This window comes from Elaeis guineensis, chromosome 6 (genome assembly GCF_000442705.2).
Source record: "Elaeis guineensis isolate ETL-2024a chromosome 6, EG11, whole genome shotgun sequence".
Lineage (NCBI taxonomy): Eukaryota > Viridiplantae > Streptophyta > Magnoliopsida > Arecales > Arecaceae > Elaeis > Elaeis guineensis.
Window position 1 is genome coordinate 1289711 of NC_025998.2, and position 22263 is coordinate 1311973.

General features: G+C 39.2%; 2 protein-coding genes across 4 annotated transcripts in view; both read right to left on the bottom strand.

The window, feature by feature from the left end:
- Positions 1 to 8629, bottom strand: part of LOC105047741 (3-hydroxyisobutyryl-CoA hydrolase-like protein 3, mitochondrial) — a 27685-nt gene extending 19056 nt beyond the window's left edge. For 2 of the 3 annotated variants that reach the window (XM_073258827.1, XM_073258826.1), the window contains exon 1: positions 8124 to 8497. In XM_073258827.1, the coding sequence (XP_073114928.1) occupies positions 8124 to 8482 (359 nt within the window). In that variant the 5' untranslated portion in view covers positions 8483 to 8497. Of the gene's footprint in view, positions 1 to 6390; positions 7001 to 8123 lie in introns of those variants that run through there. The other variant, XM_073258830.1, reaches the window with a different exon arrangement.
- Positions 8630 to 16493: 7864 nt separating this feature from the next.
- LOC105047740 (heavy metal-associated isoprenylated plant protein 32) lies at positions 16494 to 19131 on the bottom strand. The gene is made up of 3 exons (XM_010926797.4): positions 18419 to 19131; positions 18138 to 18213; positions 16494 to 17060 (listed from the first exon to the last, which is right to left on the bottom strand). Exons 1-3 carry the CDS (start codon positions 18617 to 18619, stop codon positions 16876 to 16878), a joined length of 462 nt encoding a protein of 153 aa, XP_010925099.1. The 5' UTR covers positions 18620 to 19131; the 3' UTR covers positions 16494 to 16875.
- Between the last annotated feature and the right edge of the window lie 3132 nt (positions 19132 to 22263).

Below are 22263 nucleotides of genomic sequence, written 5' to 3' on the forward strand. Positions count from 1 at the left end.
GAGAAACGACTGCGGACACCTTCTGCTTCTCCCTCAAATTTGTCGGAGGTGGAACCTCTGGAGTCTCCCGGTAATGGCGGATGGACGACTATGAACGTAAATTCGAAAAATCGAACGCCGACTTGTCCGGCTTCAGGTGGAAAGTCAGAAATCCTCTAGGGACTGCGACTTCCACGTTGCCCAGCCTCTCTCTCAGCACATCTTGGATGAGCTGATCCCGTCTCGTTCAAGATATCACAGGTGGAAGCATACGACGGCTCCACCGACCCAATCACCATTTGGAGAGCTATAAAGCTCTCATAATGATCCAGGGGCAACTGATGCCCTTTTATACATTGGCTTCCCAGCAACTTTTGGAAAACTGCTCAGACCTGATATTTCAGGCTTCAGTCGGAAAGTATTGATTCCTTCAAGTAGCTCGAATATTCTTTCGTGGCTCACTTCAGCACTAGCCGAAGGCCACCACGAATATTCGACAGTCTCTTCTCAATCAAACAAGGAAAAACTGAGACTTTAAGAGACTTTGTGGCCCGTTTTAATACGGCCACACTTGAGGTTAGGGACCTCAACAAAGACAGCCATATCGGCCATGAAAAGGAGTCTGAGGGAACCAGGTTCTCCTACTCTTTGGACAAAACTCTCTACGGACCTATGCTGAACTTCTCGAACGCACGTACAAGTACATCCGCATGGACGAAGTTGCTTCTGACTTACGCAAGACAGAAGACAAAAGTCAAAAGAAGAAACAGAAGAAAGGTGGAGCTCCGACAGAATCAAGTCGGCCCCCCTCTAATAAACGAGCTTCACCTCAACGATGGAGTCCGAAGCCGAACTACGAACCAAAATCGCACTACGACAGGTATGACTCCTATACTCCTCTCTTTGCTTCTCGTGTGTAGATTCTCATGGAGATCGAAGGAGCAGAATACCTACGACACCCCCCATCGATGAAGGTGCCCTTAAGGAATCGTGATTGGAGAAAATACTGTCGGTTCCATCGTAACCATGGTTACGATATCGAACAATGCATCCAGCTCAGGATGAGATAGAGCTCTGATCCGACAAGGCTACCTCAAAAAGTATGAAGAGATCCGTCGAATCAACCTCTTGCCGATCGACAACCTCAGCCAAATTGAGGAGGCTCTCAATAATCAGTTGACTGCAGGAGTGATCAACATGATCTCTAGACGACTGAATTGGGGGGCAACTTCCGAAGAAGAGTCGGTGAAAAGGCGACAACTCAATGATGTAATAACTTTTTCGAAAGAGGATGTTCGGAGAATTCAAATATGACCGTGATGATGCTGTTGTTGTTTCGACAACAATAGCAAATTATGATGTAAAAAGAATCCTTATAGATAATGAAAGTTCGACCGATGTTCTTTTTTACTCGACTTTCTTCCAAATATAACTACCGACTGATCGACTCAGAAGAGTCTCGATGCCATTGATCGGTTTTACGAGGATGCTGTGACTGTGGAAGGAGAAATTTTACTCCCCTTAATCGAGGAAACTGAACCACTGTAGAGCACTATTTTTGTGATATTCATGGTTGTCCGAGTTTTTTCAGCCTATACGCTATACTCAGATAACCTAGCCTTAATGCATTGAGAGTGATGGTCTCAACATACCATTTATTGATCCAAGAAACAGAGTCGGAGAAATACGTGAGACCAACAGTTAGCGCGATGCTGCTTCTTAGTCTCCACTCAAAACAATAAACCTGAAGACTCTCTACTTGTCAACAAGTTGGATCAAAGAAAGAATCGGGAGAGGGGTGAACCAGCTGAACAACTGATTTCCATCCCACTAAAAGAAGAAGATCCAAAAAAATGGTCCAAATTGGATCGCAGCTGTCTGATCCGGAGCGACAGTAATTAATAAATCTACTAAGAACAAATGTCGATATCTTCGCTTGATCGGCCACTGACATGCCAGGCATTCCTTTGGATGTAATAACTCACTGACTCAACATCAGGCCGATGAGACAGAAGAAATGACGTTTTGCCCTGAAAGATAGAAGATCATTGATAAAGAGATCGACAAACTCCTAGCAGCAAGCTTCATCAGAGAAGCTACTTATCCCGACTGGCTTGCCAATGTGGTAATGGTGAGAAAAGTCAATGAAAAATGAAGGATCTGCATCGACTATACAGATTTGAATGAAGCTTGTCCAAAGGACAGCTTTCCATTATCGAAGATTGACCATCTGGTTGATACAACTTTAGACCATTAACTTTTAAGCTTCATGGATTCCTTTACTGGATATAATCAAATTTGGATAGTGCTTGAAGACGAAGAGCACACAGCCTTCGTAACCGATAAAGTCATATACTGTTATAAAGTGATGCCTTTCGGTTTGAAAATTATCGGAGCCACCTACCAACGGCTTGTCAATAAGATCTTCAAAGTACAGATCGGGCAAAATATACAGATATATATGGATGACATGCTGGTGAAAAGCCCCAAGCTTCAGAGCATGTTCGAGATCTGGAAGAAGTCTTTAGCATACTTCGACGACACCAGATGAAGTTGAATCCAACTAAGTGTGCATTCGGGGTGACTTCTGAAAATTTTTTGAATTTTTTGTGTCACAACGAGGAATAGAGGTTAATCCCGAGAAAATAAAAGCTATCATCAATATGAAGCATTCGAACTTCAAAAAAAAGATACAACAACTTAATGGAAGAGTCGTCGCACTCAGCTGATTCATTTTTAGGTCGTCTAAAAGATATTTTCCTTTGTTCAAGATTTTGCAGCAAATGAAGGACTTCTCATGGTCGGATGAAGCCGACTGTCCTTCGAAGACTTGAAAATGTACTTAGCCTCTCCGTCTCTGCTCACGAAATCAAAGGTTGGAGAAATATTTTATATCTCTATTTGACAACTTCGATTGAAGCGGTCAGTTCGGTGCTCATTCAAGAAGATGAAAATCAAATCCAACGACTAATTTACTATACCAGCAAGGTGTTACATAATGCCGAAGTAAGGTATTCAAGAGCGAAGAAGATGATCTATGCTTTGATTATATCATCACAACGGCTTCGGCTATACTTCCAAGCATACCCGATTGTAGTCTTGACCGATCAGCCATTGAAAGCAATCTTACATCGACCTGATACTTTGGGTCGAATGACAAAATGGACAGTAAAACGTGATGTATTCGACATACAATATTATCCATGCCTATCAATGAAGATGCAAGTTCTAGTCGTCTTCGTCGTCGAAAATACAGTATCCGACAATAAACCAGAGAATGAAATTGATGATACAATAAAGTAGATCGTGACTCCCGAACCCGACCAAAAGTCGACTTGGGTGGTGAACATTGATGGAGCATCTAATGCGCAGGACAGTGGAGCAGGTCTCATTCTTACAAATTTCGAAGGAGTGGTCACTGAATATGTCCTTCGGTTCAACTTCAAAGCATCGAATAGTCAAGTCAAATATGAAGTACTCTTAGCCGATTTGAAGATTGCCAAAGAACTTGACATCGACAGTTTGAAGGTTTTCACCGATTCATAATTAATTGCTGGACAGATCAAGAGCGAATTTGAAGTCCGAGACCCAATCATAATGAAGTATCTTCAGAAGGTGAAGGATTTTATATTAACCTTGAAATACTTTGAGATCTTTCATATTCCAAGAACTGAAAATGCTCGGATCGAATATATAACTCCGACTATGCATCGACTGACACCGACTCATGATCGGCGAATTGATTGACACTCAGCTACTACCGATCAACAGTAGAACAATCTCCAATTTGAGATCGTCGACATATCAGAACTATTAGCCGATGATCACTCGAATGTGCTATCGATATACTAAGATAATCGACATATAGTTGGTCAATTTGCTCAACATACTATAATCATCATGAATGGTTATCGACTATGTGTCACGGCAATTACTGAGAATTAACATCCCACTAACTCCATAATTATGGCTCGATAATTTAGTGTCATAAAAAGTAGGACCACATGCTTGACGGTTACATCAGATTCATATATAAAAGGAAGGTAAGAAACAGTACTGATAAGACACTTCTGGTCAGAGCTCTGCTATTTCTGATACTCAAATATAGTATTGTTCATTAATTTTCGCTCTGACTTAAGCATCGGAGGGTCTCCGTCGGATACACCTCCGGTCTATGAGAATGCTGTTTTGCAGGTGCTCATCACCGGCAACAGACGATAGAGAGTTGACAGCAACAAATCATGACAAAGAGTCCTATCTTATATCCAGTAAACTCATTGTAACTATTGGCCTGACTCCAATCAAAAGTTTCTTCCCAAATAATTGCAGCTTGGTTACGCTTACAAGTTGTATTTTCAATCCAATGGACCATGGATGCTGATGCCGTTATTGGGAAGGTGATGCGTGGTATCCCTGGTTTCCAGCATCCGCTCCTCAGCTCTGGTCAACACAGTTACCTTAATTCAAATGCAGCTACTGTCCATGTTTTCAGGATTCTGTTGCGGTGATTACACTATTAGATTACCTCTGGGTCTCAGACCGTCAGATTTACTCTTGGTCTCAGATTCTCGGATCATTTTTTTTTTTTTTTTTTGAGGTGAAGATTCTCGGGAAGTTTGCCAGGGGCTCGGCATATAACCAGGTTAGAATAGGTGATTTAAAATATTTGGATCCGTGATCCAGATGGCTGGCTTGGATACCATCATCAGGTTTTGCATAACGTGTCCTACTTGGTTCTTCAGCTAGTTCACTGCCTTATTTGTCAGTTGATAAAATGCCAAATCTTAAAGCTTCAGGATGTACTGTTTCCAACTCAACTTCTTGTTCTTTTCCTCTCCCTTTTATTAAATTTTCTTACCTTACAATATTCGTGATGACTCAGAATCTTTGATTATTTGCAAACAGATGCAGGCAAAAACCATCAGTCCCCGTTAAGCCTAAGAGAGGCCATCTTCTTCTATAACTCTAAGATGTTACAGATATTATTAGCTCGGATCTCCCAGATCTGCCTTGCATGAATAATTATACCTGTTCATTTTTTCAGAATCAAAAAATGTTACAACCATGGCTATTGGAAGAAAGCTGAGGGCAAATGATGTGTAAATATATCAGGAGGAATTTTTGATGAGACGGTTACTCGTAGAAGTAATGCAATATGCAAGTGGTGGGTACCGTCATAAGAATTTGTGGTGTACAAAGTTAGCCAGGTAAGATGAAAGCTAGGCTTTTGCTAAGGCTATTCATTCTATGGCTGTATATGGGCAGAATTTGTGGCGGAAAGTTTTCTGATAATGCGCACTGCCTTTCATTTCTAAAGAATGTTGCTGGTCATTATAACGGCGCTTTTTATTTTAAGCTCGTTGAACGAAACTGTCATTGGAAATAATCGGTGGGATGAAGATTCATAAACTTACTTAGAGTTGGTGTAAGAATCCATGTGGATATATATTTAATTTTACATTGACTATGCATTGAGTAAATATTGGATACTTATATAGAGTCCAAAAAATTCAAATAATACCGTCCAATTAATTTTTGGGTGAGGTCATAGATTATCATAAATGATAACAGAACAAACCAATCTATAGTTTGTATAGACAAAAAAAATATTATAATATGAGGTCATTGGAGTTAACCATGGATAAATCGTGATGCTTATGATTAAATTTGAATGGATTTAGACGTTAGTGAGGACACCAAGATTTAAATGGACAAAATATGTGACAATTCATGTAGACGTGTGTTTAGACTTTAGTCCGATATTACCTATGCAGTTGATAGATCTTGTGATTTTATACAGTATTAAGAAATTCAAATAATATCTTCTGATTAGATATTTAGATGAGGTTCTAGCTTGTTAAAATTAAAATTGCTTTATATTTTACACATAAGGGGTGTTTGGTTCGCAACCGGAATCGAAATCGAAATAGAAATCGAAATGGTTTGAAATCGAAATTGAAATGGCCAAATCTTCCAAAGCATTTGGTTCATGATTGGAATCAGAATCGAAATCAGAATTGGAATAAAAATTTGAATCTATTGAAGAGAATAGGGATTGAGCTCTATGTAGATTGGGCCATTCCCATTCCATCCTGAAATTGAAATCAGAATAAAACTCCTCTCAACAAAATGATTGGAATGGAAGTCATCTATTCTTATTTTAATTTCAATCTCTCGCTCTCTCCAACCAACCACCTCGATAGTGCTCCCGTGAGTCCTTAACAGAGGAGGCCCATAATAATTGAAAGGTCATTGGCGGAATTGGGCTCCTTAGGCCCATGTCCAGCTACCGCTCAGCGGGTTTCGGCTCTACATGATTCAACACCGAGCAGTTTTGGTTCGTAATGCATGTCACAGTCAGCCCAGTCCAGGCCCTCCCAATTTTCCAACTCGACAAATGGGCACAATACGTTGATCCAAGGGACATAAAATTCACACCACCGTCATGCTCAAATTTGAAACGGTACGAGAAGCTACCGGCATGACGTTTTATCCCCGCATCAACCCATCCCAAGGCGCAAGAATTCACAAGATTTTCCTCATCGAGAAGCCTCGCTACGTTTTTACAGTCCCCTCGTCGCTGCCACCGTCTTTCGTTGCCAGGACTCTGTCAAGAACTTCAAGTAGCATCCGGTGGGCGGTGAGCTGCGGAAAATGGCCATCCGACTCTATGATCTCCACCATCGCCTTTCCCTTCATCTCGTGCTGCATATAATGGGCGACGGAGGTGGGCACGACCATGTCATTTGTGCCTTGGATTATGGTGCAAGGCACCTCAACATTCCCCAAGACATCCCTCAGATCACTCACGAAGATCATCTTTGCGACACCCAGCGCGATATCGGGCCTCATTTTCAGAAAGCTTCTCTCGACTTTTTCAATGGAGATGGGATCATTTACTCCGATAGCAAGCCTGACAAAGTTTTGAGCCCATGACTGGAAATTAGACTCCATACTGGTGAACATGGTTTCCACCTCCATTCTCTCAAATCCTCCTTGGTAATCTTCCGAATTCAAGTATCTACAAGAAATGAACTCCGTGAATTAATACGCAGCGATTCTTAATTTGTATATCTTACGATGTTGTGAAACTATATGTGTTCGCACCAGTGAATAACAAGCAAGAATGTCCACTGGTTTCGCTGATGAAGGGAACTCTATTCAGCTATTCAAGCATAAAATCTCAGCGATAACCGGAAAAGAACAACAGTACTATTTCCACCACTTATTTCTAAGGCATTCAAATCCATATGTTCTGGCTCTCGGTCTTGCAGACAAGTGTGGACGAAATTGGTTAGAGGCTTAGAGCTGACGTCGAAAGTGGATTTATCCCCTAAAGTTTTTTGTGCTGATGAAGGGCGAACCGTTGTTATGGGTTGTGTAACATCTAAGGTTGCTTAGAGAGAAAATTCCCCCGAAGCCTTGCGACGGCCGTTTATCCGGATCCATGTGAAACCCGTTTATGTAGCCCAAATCCGAATCCGTGTAAGCAGTCATAAAATAGTATTTTATTTGGCTTCTTTTGTAAGTTCCAAGCATTATTTTCTTTGGATAAGCTTAGGTTATTCTCTAATTATGTTATTAACCGTAATTACGCACCCCTCTGTATTATACGTTCAAGTTCGCAATTGGTAAATTCGTGTCCACCATCAACTCGATCAAGATTCGTTTTGCTCCGCCTGGAATTAGCAGTCTCTATGTTAGCCACCATGCATGGGCGCCGTGGCACATTTGGGCATCTGACAACTCCTTTCGTAATTCTTCCTGGGTGTATAAGTCTTGCATGTGCGATCATTCCCAGGTCCTGTTTCTAACTAAATGGTTCATGAATCGATCCGTTCAAGCGCAGCAAAAGTTATACTGATAGGAAGGGGAGCTACTGGATTTAATTTAACCACACGATTTTGTCGATCAGGAAAAAACTCCAAACGAATCCGAGGTGGGGTACATTTTATACCGGATCTGGACCTGGATCCAGACCAGACCCAACCCACAGTGTTCTCAAGCACGGAAATGAAAGATAGCCAAAGCAATTCGACATGCATGCATGTGTCCCAAGGGAAAGATGGTTGTCTACCAAAGAAACGGATCAGAAAAAGGAAGAGGAAGAAGAAAAAGAGAGCGTGGATGGAGGTGATTGATACCTGGGAGACGCTCCAATGAGCACGAGGTGGCTGAAGAGATCGGGCCTTTTAACGGAGGCGATGCAACCGATCATGCCGGACATGGAGTGACCAATAAAGATCACGCCGTTGCGGTTCGTCTCGTCGATGAGAGAGATGAGGTCATCGGCGAAGGCAGTGAAGGAGGTGTACTCGGACAGCTCCAAGGCCTTGCCGGAGTCGTCGGCGGTACCGGAAAAGTTCCAGTCGAAGAGCAGGAGTTGATAGCTTTGGGACAAGTGAGGGACCACGTTGTCCCAAATCGATTGGCTCCCCCCATAGCCATGTGAGAGCACCACAGTTTGCTCTCCATTCCCTATGATCCTTGCGTTGCTGTGCATGGCAAGCAGATACCCGAACGCGGTCGCGCGAGAGATGATGATGGTGGGAGGCTGGGGGGTTCTGGTATTATTTATAAGGGGTTGGAGGTTTATTTTATTACTTTCAAAAAGAATTTATCTCCATGTTATTATGATGACAGTAATGAGAGTAGGAGCCTATTGGAGTATTGGTTTATGAAGCATTAATCCGGCCATAGATGTTGATCCTAGCACTTTAATCTTTGTTTCGTAGTCACCAATACTTCATGGTAAAGCACACGACTTTTTTTTTAAAAAAAATTATTTGATAAGGTGCAGGTGCGACATAAAACTCGGTGACTGATATTGAGACGCGACCAAAGTTAGGAACTTCTAATAGCCAACAAATGTTCCCTTACGAATTTTGATCAGAATATGATAAATATATTTTTTTTTTTCTAATTTTAGCATGCTTATGTAAGCGATTAGCTCCGGGGCATGCATCCCTAGTCATTGCAGAAGGATAAAGCTAGGCATATGGTGATGCTACTTGGTTCGCATGTAATCTATTCTCTACATTGGCCATGGGGTCATATCTGTATCCCAATTTCAAACACTCAATTGGGTAAATCGCAGGCCAAGCAGCTGAGAAAATAAGCGACAGTGACCAGAAGCAACATGATTAGATTTTCGTTAACTGATATAGCATGACTCCTCAATCACCATCAACTTAAACTTGCCCTCACCATGCAAAAGGGATCTCTTCGAGGCCCAATTTCTAGATCCCAAGGTACCAATTAAACAATCTGCTGTTGTACTTGTAATGATCAATTTAGTTTTTAGGTCATTGACACAAAAGGATATCTTAATTGCTCATTTGAGGGTCTGTTATATATCGTGTGAAAGTAAACGGTATCGACATTTGAGTTGAAGATAACGATCATCACTTTCAATGAGGAGGGGTTAGTTGCACCTAAACGGCAGCCATAGAAAAGGTGAAGTTGGAACTATTCGTGTCCAAAAGCCCTTGCGGACATGTGCTCTACGTTTGACCTTTCTAAGATGCATCCAAAAGCGACCTTTTCTAGCAATAAAGCCTCAATAAAGTCTGATGGCTTTGTTCACCAAACAAAGAAAAAGACAAAAAGACCGATGGCTTTACCGTTCCCCAGCAGCAACCATGCGTTCTACTTTCCCTTCTCCGAAGCAGCGAAAAGTAACAGCGTCGCATTCTAATTTCCCTTCTCCGAAGCAGCGAAAAAGTAACAACATCCCAAAACGTAGTAAAGAATTGCAAGTGGCAAGGGGTTTCACGAAAATAAAAATCTTAAAATATTATACGAGGAAGACTTCATAATATGTCATTTTTTTAAATATTAATTTTAAAAAATAAATTTAAAAATTAAATCTTTTTTATTGATGGAGTTATTAATTCTATGATTAAAATAATTTTTTTATTCTTTATTTTCAATACATAGCAACATATACTATGACTATGTAATACACACTAAATATATAATCAGATAATATATACTATAAACTTTTTTGATACATATCCAGTAACGATCCAATATACAACTGTAGTTAAATTAATATATAGTTTATCGAATTTAATATTCATCGATACACATTATATAACTAGTTGATATATACTTAATAAAATATTCATTCAACATCTCAATACACATTTGTAGATAAAGTGATATATAATTTTTAAAATATAGTATTAATCAGCACACAGCACATAAGCAAATGATATATATTAGATGACTTATTGATGTATACAATAAGCTTTTTTGATACACACCCAATAATGACCCAATATATATCTCAAGGCTCCTTCTCCTCTTTCTCATCTCTCTTCTTTTCTAAGATCTTTGCATCTAAAAGTTCATAAAAATTGCATATCGTTTTATCTAGATATGTGTATTGGGACGTCGAATGAATATTTTACTAGGTGTATATCAATTGACTATTTACTGTGTACCAATAAATATTAAATTCAATAAATTATGTATCAATTTATCTGTAGATATGTATACGATCGTTGCTGGATGTGTATCAAAAAGCTTATAGTAGGTATTAATAAGTCATGTGTATCAAAAAAATTATAGTAGATATTAATAAGCCTCTAGTGTGTATCATTTGCTCTTGTGCTATGTACTGATGAATGCTATGTTTTGAAAACTATGTATCATGTTATTTAGAGGTGTGTATTGGGACGTTAGATGAATATTTTACTATATGTATATCAACTAATCATATATTTTATATTGGTGAAATTAAGTTCGATAAATTATGTATCAATTTAGCTGTAGGTGTGTATTGAATCGTTACTGAATATGTATCAAAAAATTTTATGGGATGTATCATCTGACTATATATTTAACGTATATCATATGATCACATATAGAGGTGGCAATCGAGTTGGGTCAGGTCATAAACGGAGCGGATCAGAAAATCGTCAATCCAAATCCGATCTGTTTATTAAACGGATTAAAAATTTAAATCTGAATCTGATCTATTTATTAAACAGGTAACCTAACCCGAACCATTTAATCCGTTTATTAAATAGGTCAAATTAGATTAAATGGATTAAACAGGTTAAACGGGTTAAATAGGTTAAACAGATTAAACAGATCAGATTAAATGGGTCAGAAACAGGTTAAACAGATTTTAAAAAGGTTAAACAAGTCTGAAATGGATTAAACAGGTCGGATTAAATGGGTCAGAAATAGGTTAAATAGGTTAAATGGGTTACCTGACTCAACCTGATCTGGATATTAAACGAATTAAACCGATCCGATATCTAAAATTTAAATCCGATCCAACTATTAAACGGGTTAAACGGATCAATCCTTTTATGACTCAAACCTGTTTAGCCTAAACTTAAACTTGTTTATGATGGATCGAACACGAATCGGATTGAAGGATCGGATCATATTTTGCTAGTCCTAGTCACATAGTATATATCACTATGCATTGAAAACGAAGAAGAAAAAAATATTTTAATCATGAATTAATTATTTTATTAATAAAAAAATTTTAATTTTTAAATTTATTTTTTAAAATTAATATTAAAAAAATATGGTACACTATGAAAGCCGTCCCATATAAAATTTTATGGTGCCCTCCCATATGATTTTTGTTTGTTTTGAGGCCATGGTAGATTGCTCAATGACTTTTGGATAGGCTCGAAATCACAAATTTCTGTGCCTCTATCAGTGTAATAACTCACTGTTAACTCTGATCACTCGTCACTCGTTGAGACGATATACTAATTAAATTTCAGTTAAAATCTTCTACTTAGGAAATTAATCACTGATATGGATGCAGGGTGAGTGGACTGCACAAAATTGGAGGACTGTTGAATCAAAAAGAATGTTCGCATGGCCATTCACAGAATTAACGTCAGATGGCTCTCATTTTTATGCTAATCCTCCCATTGGATGGTTACCCTCCTACAATATTACCACAACCAAGGATATAATCGACCAGCTGGCATATACTTGACAAAAAATACATCCAGCTTAATGATTTAAATGCTTGCCACCTCTCGTGACTGGAGCAGTCATCCATCCAGCACGCCATAAAATTACACCAGCTTTTGGCATCAAAAGTTCCAACCCTCCGGATGGATGGAGAAACTATTTGGTAGACCTTGTTTAGGATTGTAGACTCGTAGACTAAGTCAAAAAAAAAAAAAAAAAGTCAAAAAAAAAAGAAAAAAAAAAAGAAGAGAGGCTATAGCAGCTGCAATCATCTCGGCATACCTATTCAACCATCTCAAAATATTGTTGTAGTATTTCTCTCACTAGCTTGGCCTACAATATTTATTATAGATTAAATCTATCTAATAATTTCTCCTCCCGGCATCCCACGAGCTGGAAGGATGGTGTTTAAAAAGTCGTGTGGGGAGGGATAGCTTCTCTGGAAACCAAACCAAACATTGCGGGCTTGGACGATGGCAAGCCCATGATCCAGGCGGTGGCATGGGTCCATTCTGCCGCAGAAGGTCCTCCGTGGACCACTGGTCCACACGACATGTGTCTTTGGCCCATTGGTGCCATCAGGTCATGTACAAAATTGCATTGATTGAATGCTCAACATGCAACGTGTCATGCCTCCTCTCTCTCTCTCTCTCTCTCTCTCTCTCTCCCCCACCTTCTCTCTCTCCGAAGAAAACTTGTCAAATACGCAAATGTCCTGCATGATAGCTACAAGATGCTTTGAAGCCGTATACGAGAAGATTTTCAAAGATTTGGCACATTTTTGTTTTCAACACTGCAGTGCGAGTACATTTTGTCTCTTGACATGCAGCCTTTTTACATCCTTAGTTTTCTAATTTTTTGTGTTGTAATTAATATCTATAGGTTTTCTTGAAATTTATTTGATTACACTTGGAAGTGGTGAATGACTTAGTCAAATCATGTACCGCATGACTCTCAAAGTTGAATGGCCCTCTCAACTTCAAGCATGAAACGTATATAATTATTCTGCGTAGATCTACCATGCTTTTTATTTGCATGGTCAAATCTTTATAAGGGAACATGAAAAAATAACAAAAAAAATATTACCTTGTATAGGAAGAAGAAGCGAATGCTTTCAAGGCATAAGAACATGCAATAAGAAGGAATCTACTATAAAGTGTCTGCATGACATCGTTTACATAGGAGATCATGTGTTAACTCAGTGGCAAGAGCTGTATTTTCTATAACTTGTGCTTGTGCTAGCTTTGATGAATGAAATGTTTTCTCATGCATCATAAGTAACATGGGCTGTACCAGATCATGGATCTGTAGTCCCACGAATTACATCTTATCCAGATCAAATTAAAGCCCGGCTATTCAAAAGAGTTATCTGACCATACATATGTTTTGTCCGATGGCCATACATGATGGTATACTTTCGACATAATTAAATAATATCACCACATAAAACTTTGTCATCATCATCACCAACAATAATAAATAATCAAGCAAACAGAGAAATAATTACTATTGATCAAGGAGAGTGGAGAGAGTATATTGCAGTGAAAGAGGAAAAATATTGCTCATCACTCTTGCGGAGTATAGACTAATGTCTCTCTTTTATCATTGTATCTTTTTTATTTTTGTTCTTTTAAAATATTTTTTTTTTGATTTTTTAGATTGTATTTATATTAAAATAATATGAAGTGGTCATTTTTTTTAAAAAAAAATAGGATACGTAATTCACGTAGCATTAGTTCGGTGTAAAAACGGCTATCGTTTGGAACCAGATAAGATCGTGGAACCATGAAGAGCTGGAGGCACACCGACCGTTTAAATTACCTCGCATTAATCTTCCGGCGTGTAGACCCTCCATCAAACTCGTGCCGTCAGCTTCTTACCAAAAAAAAAAAAAGAAAAACCTCGTGCTGTCAGCCTCAAGACAGCTGAAAAACTCCGTCGCTTTAGGCTTGGTTGTTTCATTCAACACCAAGAGCTGGCTTTCGGCTTCAGTCTCTCTTTTTTTTTTGGTACAAGGCTTCAGTCTTTCTTTCAACGCGAAGGGCTCTCCATAAACAAGGCTTCTCAGCCTTCCCATCAGTACGTCCACATGTAGAGGCAGGAGACGAGAGGTTATCTTTGCTGTACCTATTCATTGCTCAAGAAAGCTGCCAAACAAAAGAAAGGACAAGGCTAGTCAGCGGTGGTTGGTTAAGACTTTGAATGGAAAAGGTGCAGATTTAACCCTTAATTCCTGAAGTGGGGTTTCCTAGGAGAGGGAAACATCGAAAACGGCTTGAAACAAAAGCGGCAAACAGTGAGAAGAAATGATCTTAGGATGCATATACAATGTTCCAAAGAATGCAAGAATATTTTTACCATGATGCCTAGGCAGTGGAACCAAATGATACAACACCCTTCTGAAGCAAAATAACAGCATTCTCAGCATTCCACTTTTTTTTTACTAGAGTAAAATTTGTTTGTGATATTACACCAAGGAACTTTCATCTCGCTTCAACAGCGACCGATCCGCAATCATTTACCATAACTTCCATTCAGAGCCAACGAATTGATAATTATGCTGGATAGAACATTTATGGTTACCTGAAGCCATTCTTAAATAAGTCTCTCCTCTTCTTTCACATGTTTACAGACCTTTACAATTATCTGAGACAGTAGATCAAGAAGCATTTAGTTTTGCAGCTGTTGGTTGTGGAACATCAACTAGCCGCTCTAAAGTTTCCAACTGATCATGAGGTGTTATCTGCATGGTAATAGAAATTCAAGTATCTTACAATCTGAACTTGATTTGGTGAGCTTAAAAGTTCTTGTAAAGCGACTGAATAATATCATGCTGGTGATTAATCAAGCTTTTGAGAATTAAAATCCAAAAGGGTAGCACAAAATGGAGAACGAGGTTTCAACAACAGCTTTATTCATATCTGAGGTTCTGCAGGTGTGGTGTTCGGTTACTTACCAGCAAAGAAGTTTGGAGGAAGCACTGTGTTCAAGGCCTGGCCCTGGCAATGGCCAATGATTGCATGCATCCATTCATTTTCTTTTAGGAGTGTTTCAGATGAGAGAACTCATAGGTACTCCTCTTCAGACAACACTTCCGAGCCAAAAATGCTTCAATAACTCATCAGCTATGTAACTCAAAATGCCACTTCATCTGGTATATATTTTGAATTCTCAATATTGCTCCGTTTATATTCGCATGGTGAATTGTGAATTTTATGCCATATAATAAAGCAAGGCCAATGGTGGAGACGTTGAATGATTTTTCTAAGTCACCGTGGTATATATTGCTCCTTTTATACTTGAATGACCATATAAAATCACCCTTGTTTAGCAGGACGAGCTCACAATAATTCATGAGCTTATTCTTTTTTCTTTTAGGGAATAATTCACGAGGATAATCATTTTTCATTTCCTTTGCTTCATGTCATCAAGGTTAAACAGTTTTAGAACGTTTCATCTGCATATCTATTTAATAGCTCCGTTAAGTAAACAGTGCAGTCAGTGCTTTGTTATACTTTTTAGTTTTCAGTACTCGACTATACGTCCTAATGTTTAGCCCACTCCAATCATCCTAATATTGGGTAGATCAATTCTACAAAAATATATATTTTTTTTCCTTCCATATCCTAACCAGTATTTGGATAAATATAATGGAGCCATGTTCGGTGGCACATGTGATGTTGCTGAACAAAAGAGCCCATTAACGTTAGACTCCAACAAGCAAGAAATGCAGCTAAACAGTCAGCCACAATGACCCATAACTCAGAAAGGGGCATATAAATTTTTTAATATCAACAATTTGTTAATGTCTATGCGCCAGTTGTAGTGCTTGCAAATTTTTTTGTGCATGGCTAGATTTGTGTCTCGTCTTACAAATATGAAGCCATCCCATCGGCTCTCACATAGTGCTTTTAGAAGTCTTTTGTGATCCTGTAATGGCGACGTTTATCTCGAGCATGATCACATCCCGGCCGTACAAATGAACCATAGCCCACCATGAGATTTACATAAAACTGTGGCGTGTGCGCCCCCGTCCCGTTGCAGCAAGCTAGGCAACCAAAACCATTGCTGGCAACCATTAGCATCGGTAGAGCTGTAGAAGTATAAGATTAGGTGCAACATCTGCCTTCCAACAAAGCCCAATATGAGCCAACCAGGCCAACCCAGGCCCATCCATAAAACAGGCTACCTGTCTCTTACACTAGGGTTCGGAGCAAGACTGGGTCATACCCTTCACTTAGCCAGGCCAGGCTGAATCATGATTAGGAATCCAACTCGGCTGATGTACCAACGAGATATATCTATCATAGAATCTATCACCAAAATTACGTGGATGTTGTCTACTTTGTCTTCCTGATGTTCTTCGATCTGACAGTGTCATGGTCTTAGTTCAGAAGGGAGCAATAGGATATTTACAGAGGAGCTGTGTGATTGATTGTTCAGAATTTTTGTTACTCTATACCTACTCATGGTAAAAACCATTTTTCCATTTTCTGGTCTAGGCCTCATTGTAAAAAAATTGACGGTTCCAAAGTCGCATGCTTGAGCCCTATACCAGAGACTCCCCTGCTACAGTTGGATCAAAATATGAACACATTGCATACCAGATGCCTTGCAACAGTGATGGATATCTATAGCTAAGATGATGCCCAACAATTGTTTGTGCTTGGAATCCTATAGCAGCAATGGACATTTTTCTACTTCCCAAATAAAATAAAGAGGGAAAATATGTGAAAATCTAGCTTCATCACCAAGGAAACCCCTGGACCAAGTAAAGCAACTGAACTTAGTAACAAGACAAAAGACACAGGACAAGATATGTGAGAGCGGGTGCAAGGTTCCAGAGAGATGGCTTTGCCTCTCTGCATAGAATCTACAATTTCCATGAAAGTGGCTTTGCCTCTCTGCGAAGAATCTACAATTTCCATGAAAGTAAATGATCTGTCAGTGAGAGATGGTGGAGTTTGTGTTGGTGCCTTCGTCAAGCAGTTGACTTCTGGATGGCTGAGGAGTCACCCATAGCTCTGCAAACTTGACCCTGGAAACACTCTCCAATACCTCGAAAGGAGTGATGTCCCCCATCACAACCACCCTCTTGTTCTCCAGATCTACTTCAAAGGAGGTCACTCCTAGAGAGAGAAAAAGAGAGTTAGTGAGAAAGTGAGGGGTACAATAAATTAGTCTTGCACTACTACTGCTGGTCACACGCATGGCATTTCTCATTTCCTTCTTTGGTTCATTGATCAAAAGATAAAGATTTAAAAAAGTCTTTCTTGAGGAGCTGCTCACTAGTAAGTCCACAGGTTCACACCAGTAGAGATTGCCTTCTGATCACTCTCTAGCTTCTATGCATTACTCCTATTCCAACGGCTCCACGTGATGCTATGTACTTTGAGGCAGTAAAACTTGCAGATTAATAAAATACATTATTAAGACTCTCGTTCTCATGAGAATTTTCAATGTAGGAGCCGAAAATGGAAGTGGATCGAAGGATGATTTTTTTCGAACGGAAAAAGAAAACGAAAGGAGATGCAAACATTTTAATTTTCTCGTACTCTTGAGCTTTCTACATCTCAAAAGAGAATACGGAGCTTTGTAGGAAACCACAGATGTTAAAAAAAAAAAAAAGAGGAGGATCTTAAGAAAGAAAACAGTGAAATAAGAAAAAGGTATGTTAGAGACTATATGCAGCAATCGAATTAGCTTAATAATTACATGCACTCAAAAAGCTTAAATTAATTACACATATATTTATAACAAATATTGTTCTCAGGAGTAAGCAATTCATCCAATCTGACTCTATTCCCGACCCTTAAATTCTATCTGAGTTCACTTAGCGCTTTAATTCATTTAAATTCCAGCAGATTATGATGAAAGAAAGGAGAGAATTCTAAGAAATACTGACCTCACAATCACATATCTAAATTTTGAATCGAAAAATATGAGAACCCAACAGTATAATATGTTACTTATCTTCCCAATGTTACTTCAAAATTTCGTATTTTTCCCCCTCTCTATATCTGTTAAGTAACAGCTTTCATGATAGCATAGCCATCCTGTTATTGATGAAAACGTAGCGTATTGTTCGAGTTTATATTGCTTACATATTTCATAAAATAAAGGGGTTTGTGGATTACTATAATGGAGATGCTAACACTCCTTCCTCAGCAAAAATAATGCACAAAAGCAGAAAATCTTGCTCAGACCTTCCATTTTTGAGATGTGTTTCTCCACCTTTCTTGCACAGCCATTGCAATGCATTGACACCCTTAAAACTACAGTCTGCATAAAATGAAAAGCATGGCATTACATTGAGTGACAAAAAGGTGGGTGAAAAAAAGAATGGGAAACATAGAACTCGCTTGTCATAAGTTTTCTTGTTCTATTCTGAAATTTCTTCTCTAGGAAAACATTTTCAGGAGGAAACAATATGAATTTTGAAATGAACGTAAATCTAAACGTAACCAAGAATAAAGATTGCACTCACCTTGGGCTCAAGATGAAAAGCCAGTGTCTTGCTTCCATCAACAATATCTCTAAGCTTTAACATCTCCTCTACGTGACTTTTCATCAGAGCATCTCTCTCAAGATTGTCTTTTTCTTCCATGGGATTCATGCAAAGACAAGAATTTGGAGAAATTGAAAGAGAGAAACAATCCAAAACCCTGTCAAAACCTAGCCTCCCCATTAGGCCTAGAACGACACTACGCTACACTACAAAGTGCACACACTCAACTAGAAGAACCTAATACCCCGACAGAAGAACCTCCCTGTATTCCTTTGGGCAGAACACCAGATAGAAAGGTTAATCCCATGACATACAGAAGGAAGTGTTTAGCTACCATACATGACCGAGCGACTTGAGTGAGAAGGCGCAAAGTCCCATCTAGACAAAGATCTCGAAATAAAAATAATATCAAATTGGCCCAACTAGTATATATTACTTGCGGCTGGTTTCTTCATCTGACCAGCCTCGAAGAAATAAATGCATGGAAAATTCCAGTAAAAGGAAGCCATGGCCAAATTCTGGTTGCCAGCAGAACCCCAATATGACTAGGTGCTAAAGGAAAAGCGACACCCGAATTATATAGTTTTTTAAATTCAAGGGAGAAGCCTTTCCACTAAGGAGAAAAGAAGCTAGCTATTCATGGATTAATATGGGAATATGTATAGCTTGAGAGCATGTGAGTGGTTGGCCGAAGAAGAGACGACAATATTTATGGGTGAGACCGGAAAGGAATTCTTTTGATGAAGGTGAGGGCATCATGTAAACATTACTGATTGCATGTGCCATCAAAAGATCTTCACATTATCTAATGCGACCCTTGAATTATTGCAACAGACACACCAAATGTGTCACGTCCGATTGCAAACAAGATAACTCATTAATGTACCGACCCTCACACAAGTGACAGAGAAAAGCAGGAAATATTTAGTCTAAACACGTATGCATGATGGTGAACGACTAAAGTCATCATCATCTGAAGGTATGCCGTATGTTAGAGTGGCTATTGTCATCTATATTTAATATTAAAACTTACATGAGCGTGCAAATGGTTCACCTACATGTGACATAGCCTACATCCTTCTTCCACTAAAAATGCTGATGCATGCACCCAACTTGGCCATCTTAATAATAAGAGGGAAGTTAATTTGTCTGGTTTTATACACTGTTCAGGCGCCTTCTGCCTACACGTGTAGTTCTTGCTGTCCTCTGGGAAAGTATATTTAATCTGATTTGTTAAATGTTTTCAGATTGGAAAAGGAGTTTGACATGAACCTAATTGAATGCCGGCAAAAATCATTTTTGTTGTAGTGATAATCCTACAACAAGACGAGGCACATCATATTCGCAATGCCAGTTCTAGCCTCATCTGTTACTCCCTCCTGGAATTCCTAAGAATATTGGTGTCCATTTACTTTTAGGCATGAAACATTTATGCCGAACATAATCCCAGAAAAATTAGTCAGGCTGGTGACTCCTGAATAGTAAAGGAGTTGAGTTGCTCCGACCATGAAGGACCGAGGTTTGGAACTTTCAATCATGGAAGACCACCAAGGGTGGTGGTGGGTGGAGGATGCCTCTAGAAAAGTAAGCAGATCATTCAAGGAAAATGTGACTAGAAGCACTTTGAGCACTGTGGTTTGATGTGCAAACGGTGACAAAGTGGGGTCATGCATTATTGAGAAGGCAACTGTCATCTGAATTTTTTTCAAATTTAAATTGGTTATAATTCCTTTTTAACATCCTAGTATTTCAATCCTATTTCGTGAAAGGTTTGTGTGAAAACCTTTTGGATCTAGTTGTTCCATTGAAACCCGTCATTGTTGCTTGCTTTGGGTAAATGCAAATACGTCCTATTTAATCTGCTCGGCTTAACAAACTTTTAATTGCGAGGTCATTTCTATGCAAAGTAACAGATTCATTTGCTTGTTTAGGGTTCGATGCAAGAGCATTCTCCTTATCTTCTGAGTCCTTTCTCATGGCCTCACATGATGAAGGTTCCTGCGGAGGTCATGCTATGCTTGTGTGGGTCACATGTACCGATAGCTAACAAAAAGAAAAAGAGATGGCAATTTCATGTGGCATTCTAGGCCCATGCATTAATGCAAGGTTGTCGCTGAGCTGGATCATCTGAATCCCACTTTCGTACCACAAACAAGTGAAAAAGATATTAATCCAAATTTCTAAGCTAAAATCAATCCTTTAGTTACTGTCGTAGTTAAAGTCGTGTCTTTTCTTTCTATTTCTTTGTCTTATCCCTCCCTTTTCTTTTTTGATCCTTTCTTTTTGTCTGTTACGTAAGGTAGTGCAGGTCCAGCTATCAGCAATGAGCTGCACCAAAAATTGATCCCACCCTAAAACTCGACCTTGCTTAATTTTGCCCTGCCCAAGCTTGTGTCGAGGTTTTTCAAGTTCCAGCGATGCTTTATCCAACTTGGACTCAGATCCATATATATGCTAGGTATGAGGGAAAGCTTTGATCTGAATTTTTTCCTGCGTGTATGAGAAGAGGAAATAGTTGGGTTGGTCCAAGAACGAATCCAAGATTTGAACTTAGAGAAGTCCCTGAGTAAACTAGTCGGGATAAAAAACTCGAGAGATTGTATCAACCAAGAGTAAACCTGAGCAAGGTATAACCGTTGAGCTAATGCTCGGGTCATAAGTTTGACCCGATTCAATCATGAGGTTAACGTTTTATTTTGAATTGGGTCGTGTCAAACTCGGGGTGCAAAATTTTAAAGAGTATTACTAGTCTAGCTAATCTTAAAACTGATTTGGAATGGGAGAAGTTAGGTTAAATCTTGTGGTGCGCTACTGGTTTAGTTTCACCTCAAAACCGATTTGGAATTGCACGAGGGCTGAGTGTGTCTGCGTGTGGTTTAGGTCTTGATCCGATGTCCGGCAAGTGCGAGTATGTGCCAAGCTTGGTAACTCGATCAAACCAAAACCTAACCACAAGCATTGCCAGCCCCATGCTCAACGGCGCCACCAAGTATGGCCCTCCATGCAATCAAATCATGACACCTATGATGAACACCCACACTTTTAATCTCGGGATTGTTCCGCTTATTTGTTTGGATCTGTAATTCGCAGCTTGCTTACACTAAACATGTTTGCTCGAAATAAGATGAAAAGATTAAATCACTTCTTAATTACATAATTTTATAATCTCATCCAAAAATTTAATTAAAAATGAATAGAGTTCAGACTCGAAGTCCATAATTAGCTCTACACCCAATCTTAACAAGATATCCATCCTTTAAGATCAGGAATCCAACATCACCTCGAGATAGTTATTTAACTTTGAGAATAAAAATATCAAATATACATCATATTAAAATATATTGTTAATCATATTATTACATAATGATAATTTCAAATTATAGCAAAAAATATATTATTATATTTTATATTTACATAATAAAATTATTTAAAATATTAATTCTATTTGTCTTATTTTTCTAACTAGAATAAATATTAACATTAAAAATAATATATTTTAACTACAAATAAAAATATTAATTTTATAATAATGATTAATGTTGGGTATAAAATACCCACAGCCGAAACCCTCAACGGAATCGGCAGCAACGCAGCTCCGCCCGGACTCCTACGGGAGCCGGGCTCCACCGCCGACAGCAACGCAGCTCCGTCCGGACTCCTGCGGGAGCCGGGCTCCACCGCCGACAGCAGCGCAGCTCCGCCCGGACTCCTACAGGAACCGGGCTCCACCGCCGACAGCAACGCAGCTCCGCCCGGACTCCTACGGGAGCCGGGCTCCACCGCCGATAGCAGCGCAGCTCCGCTCGGACTCCTACGGGAGCCGG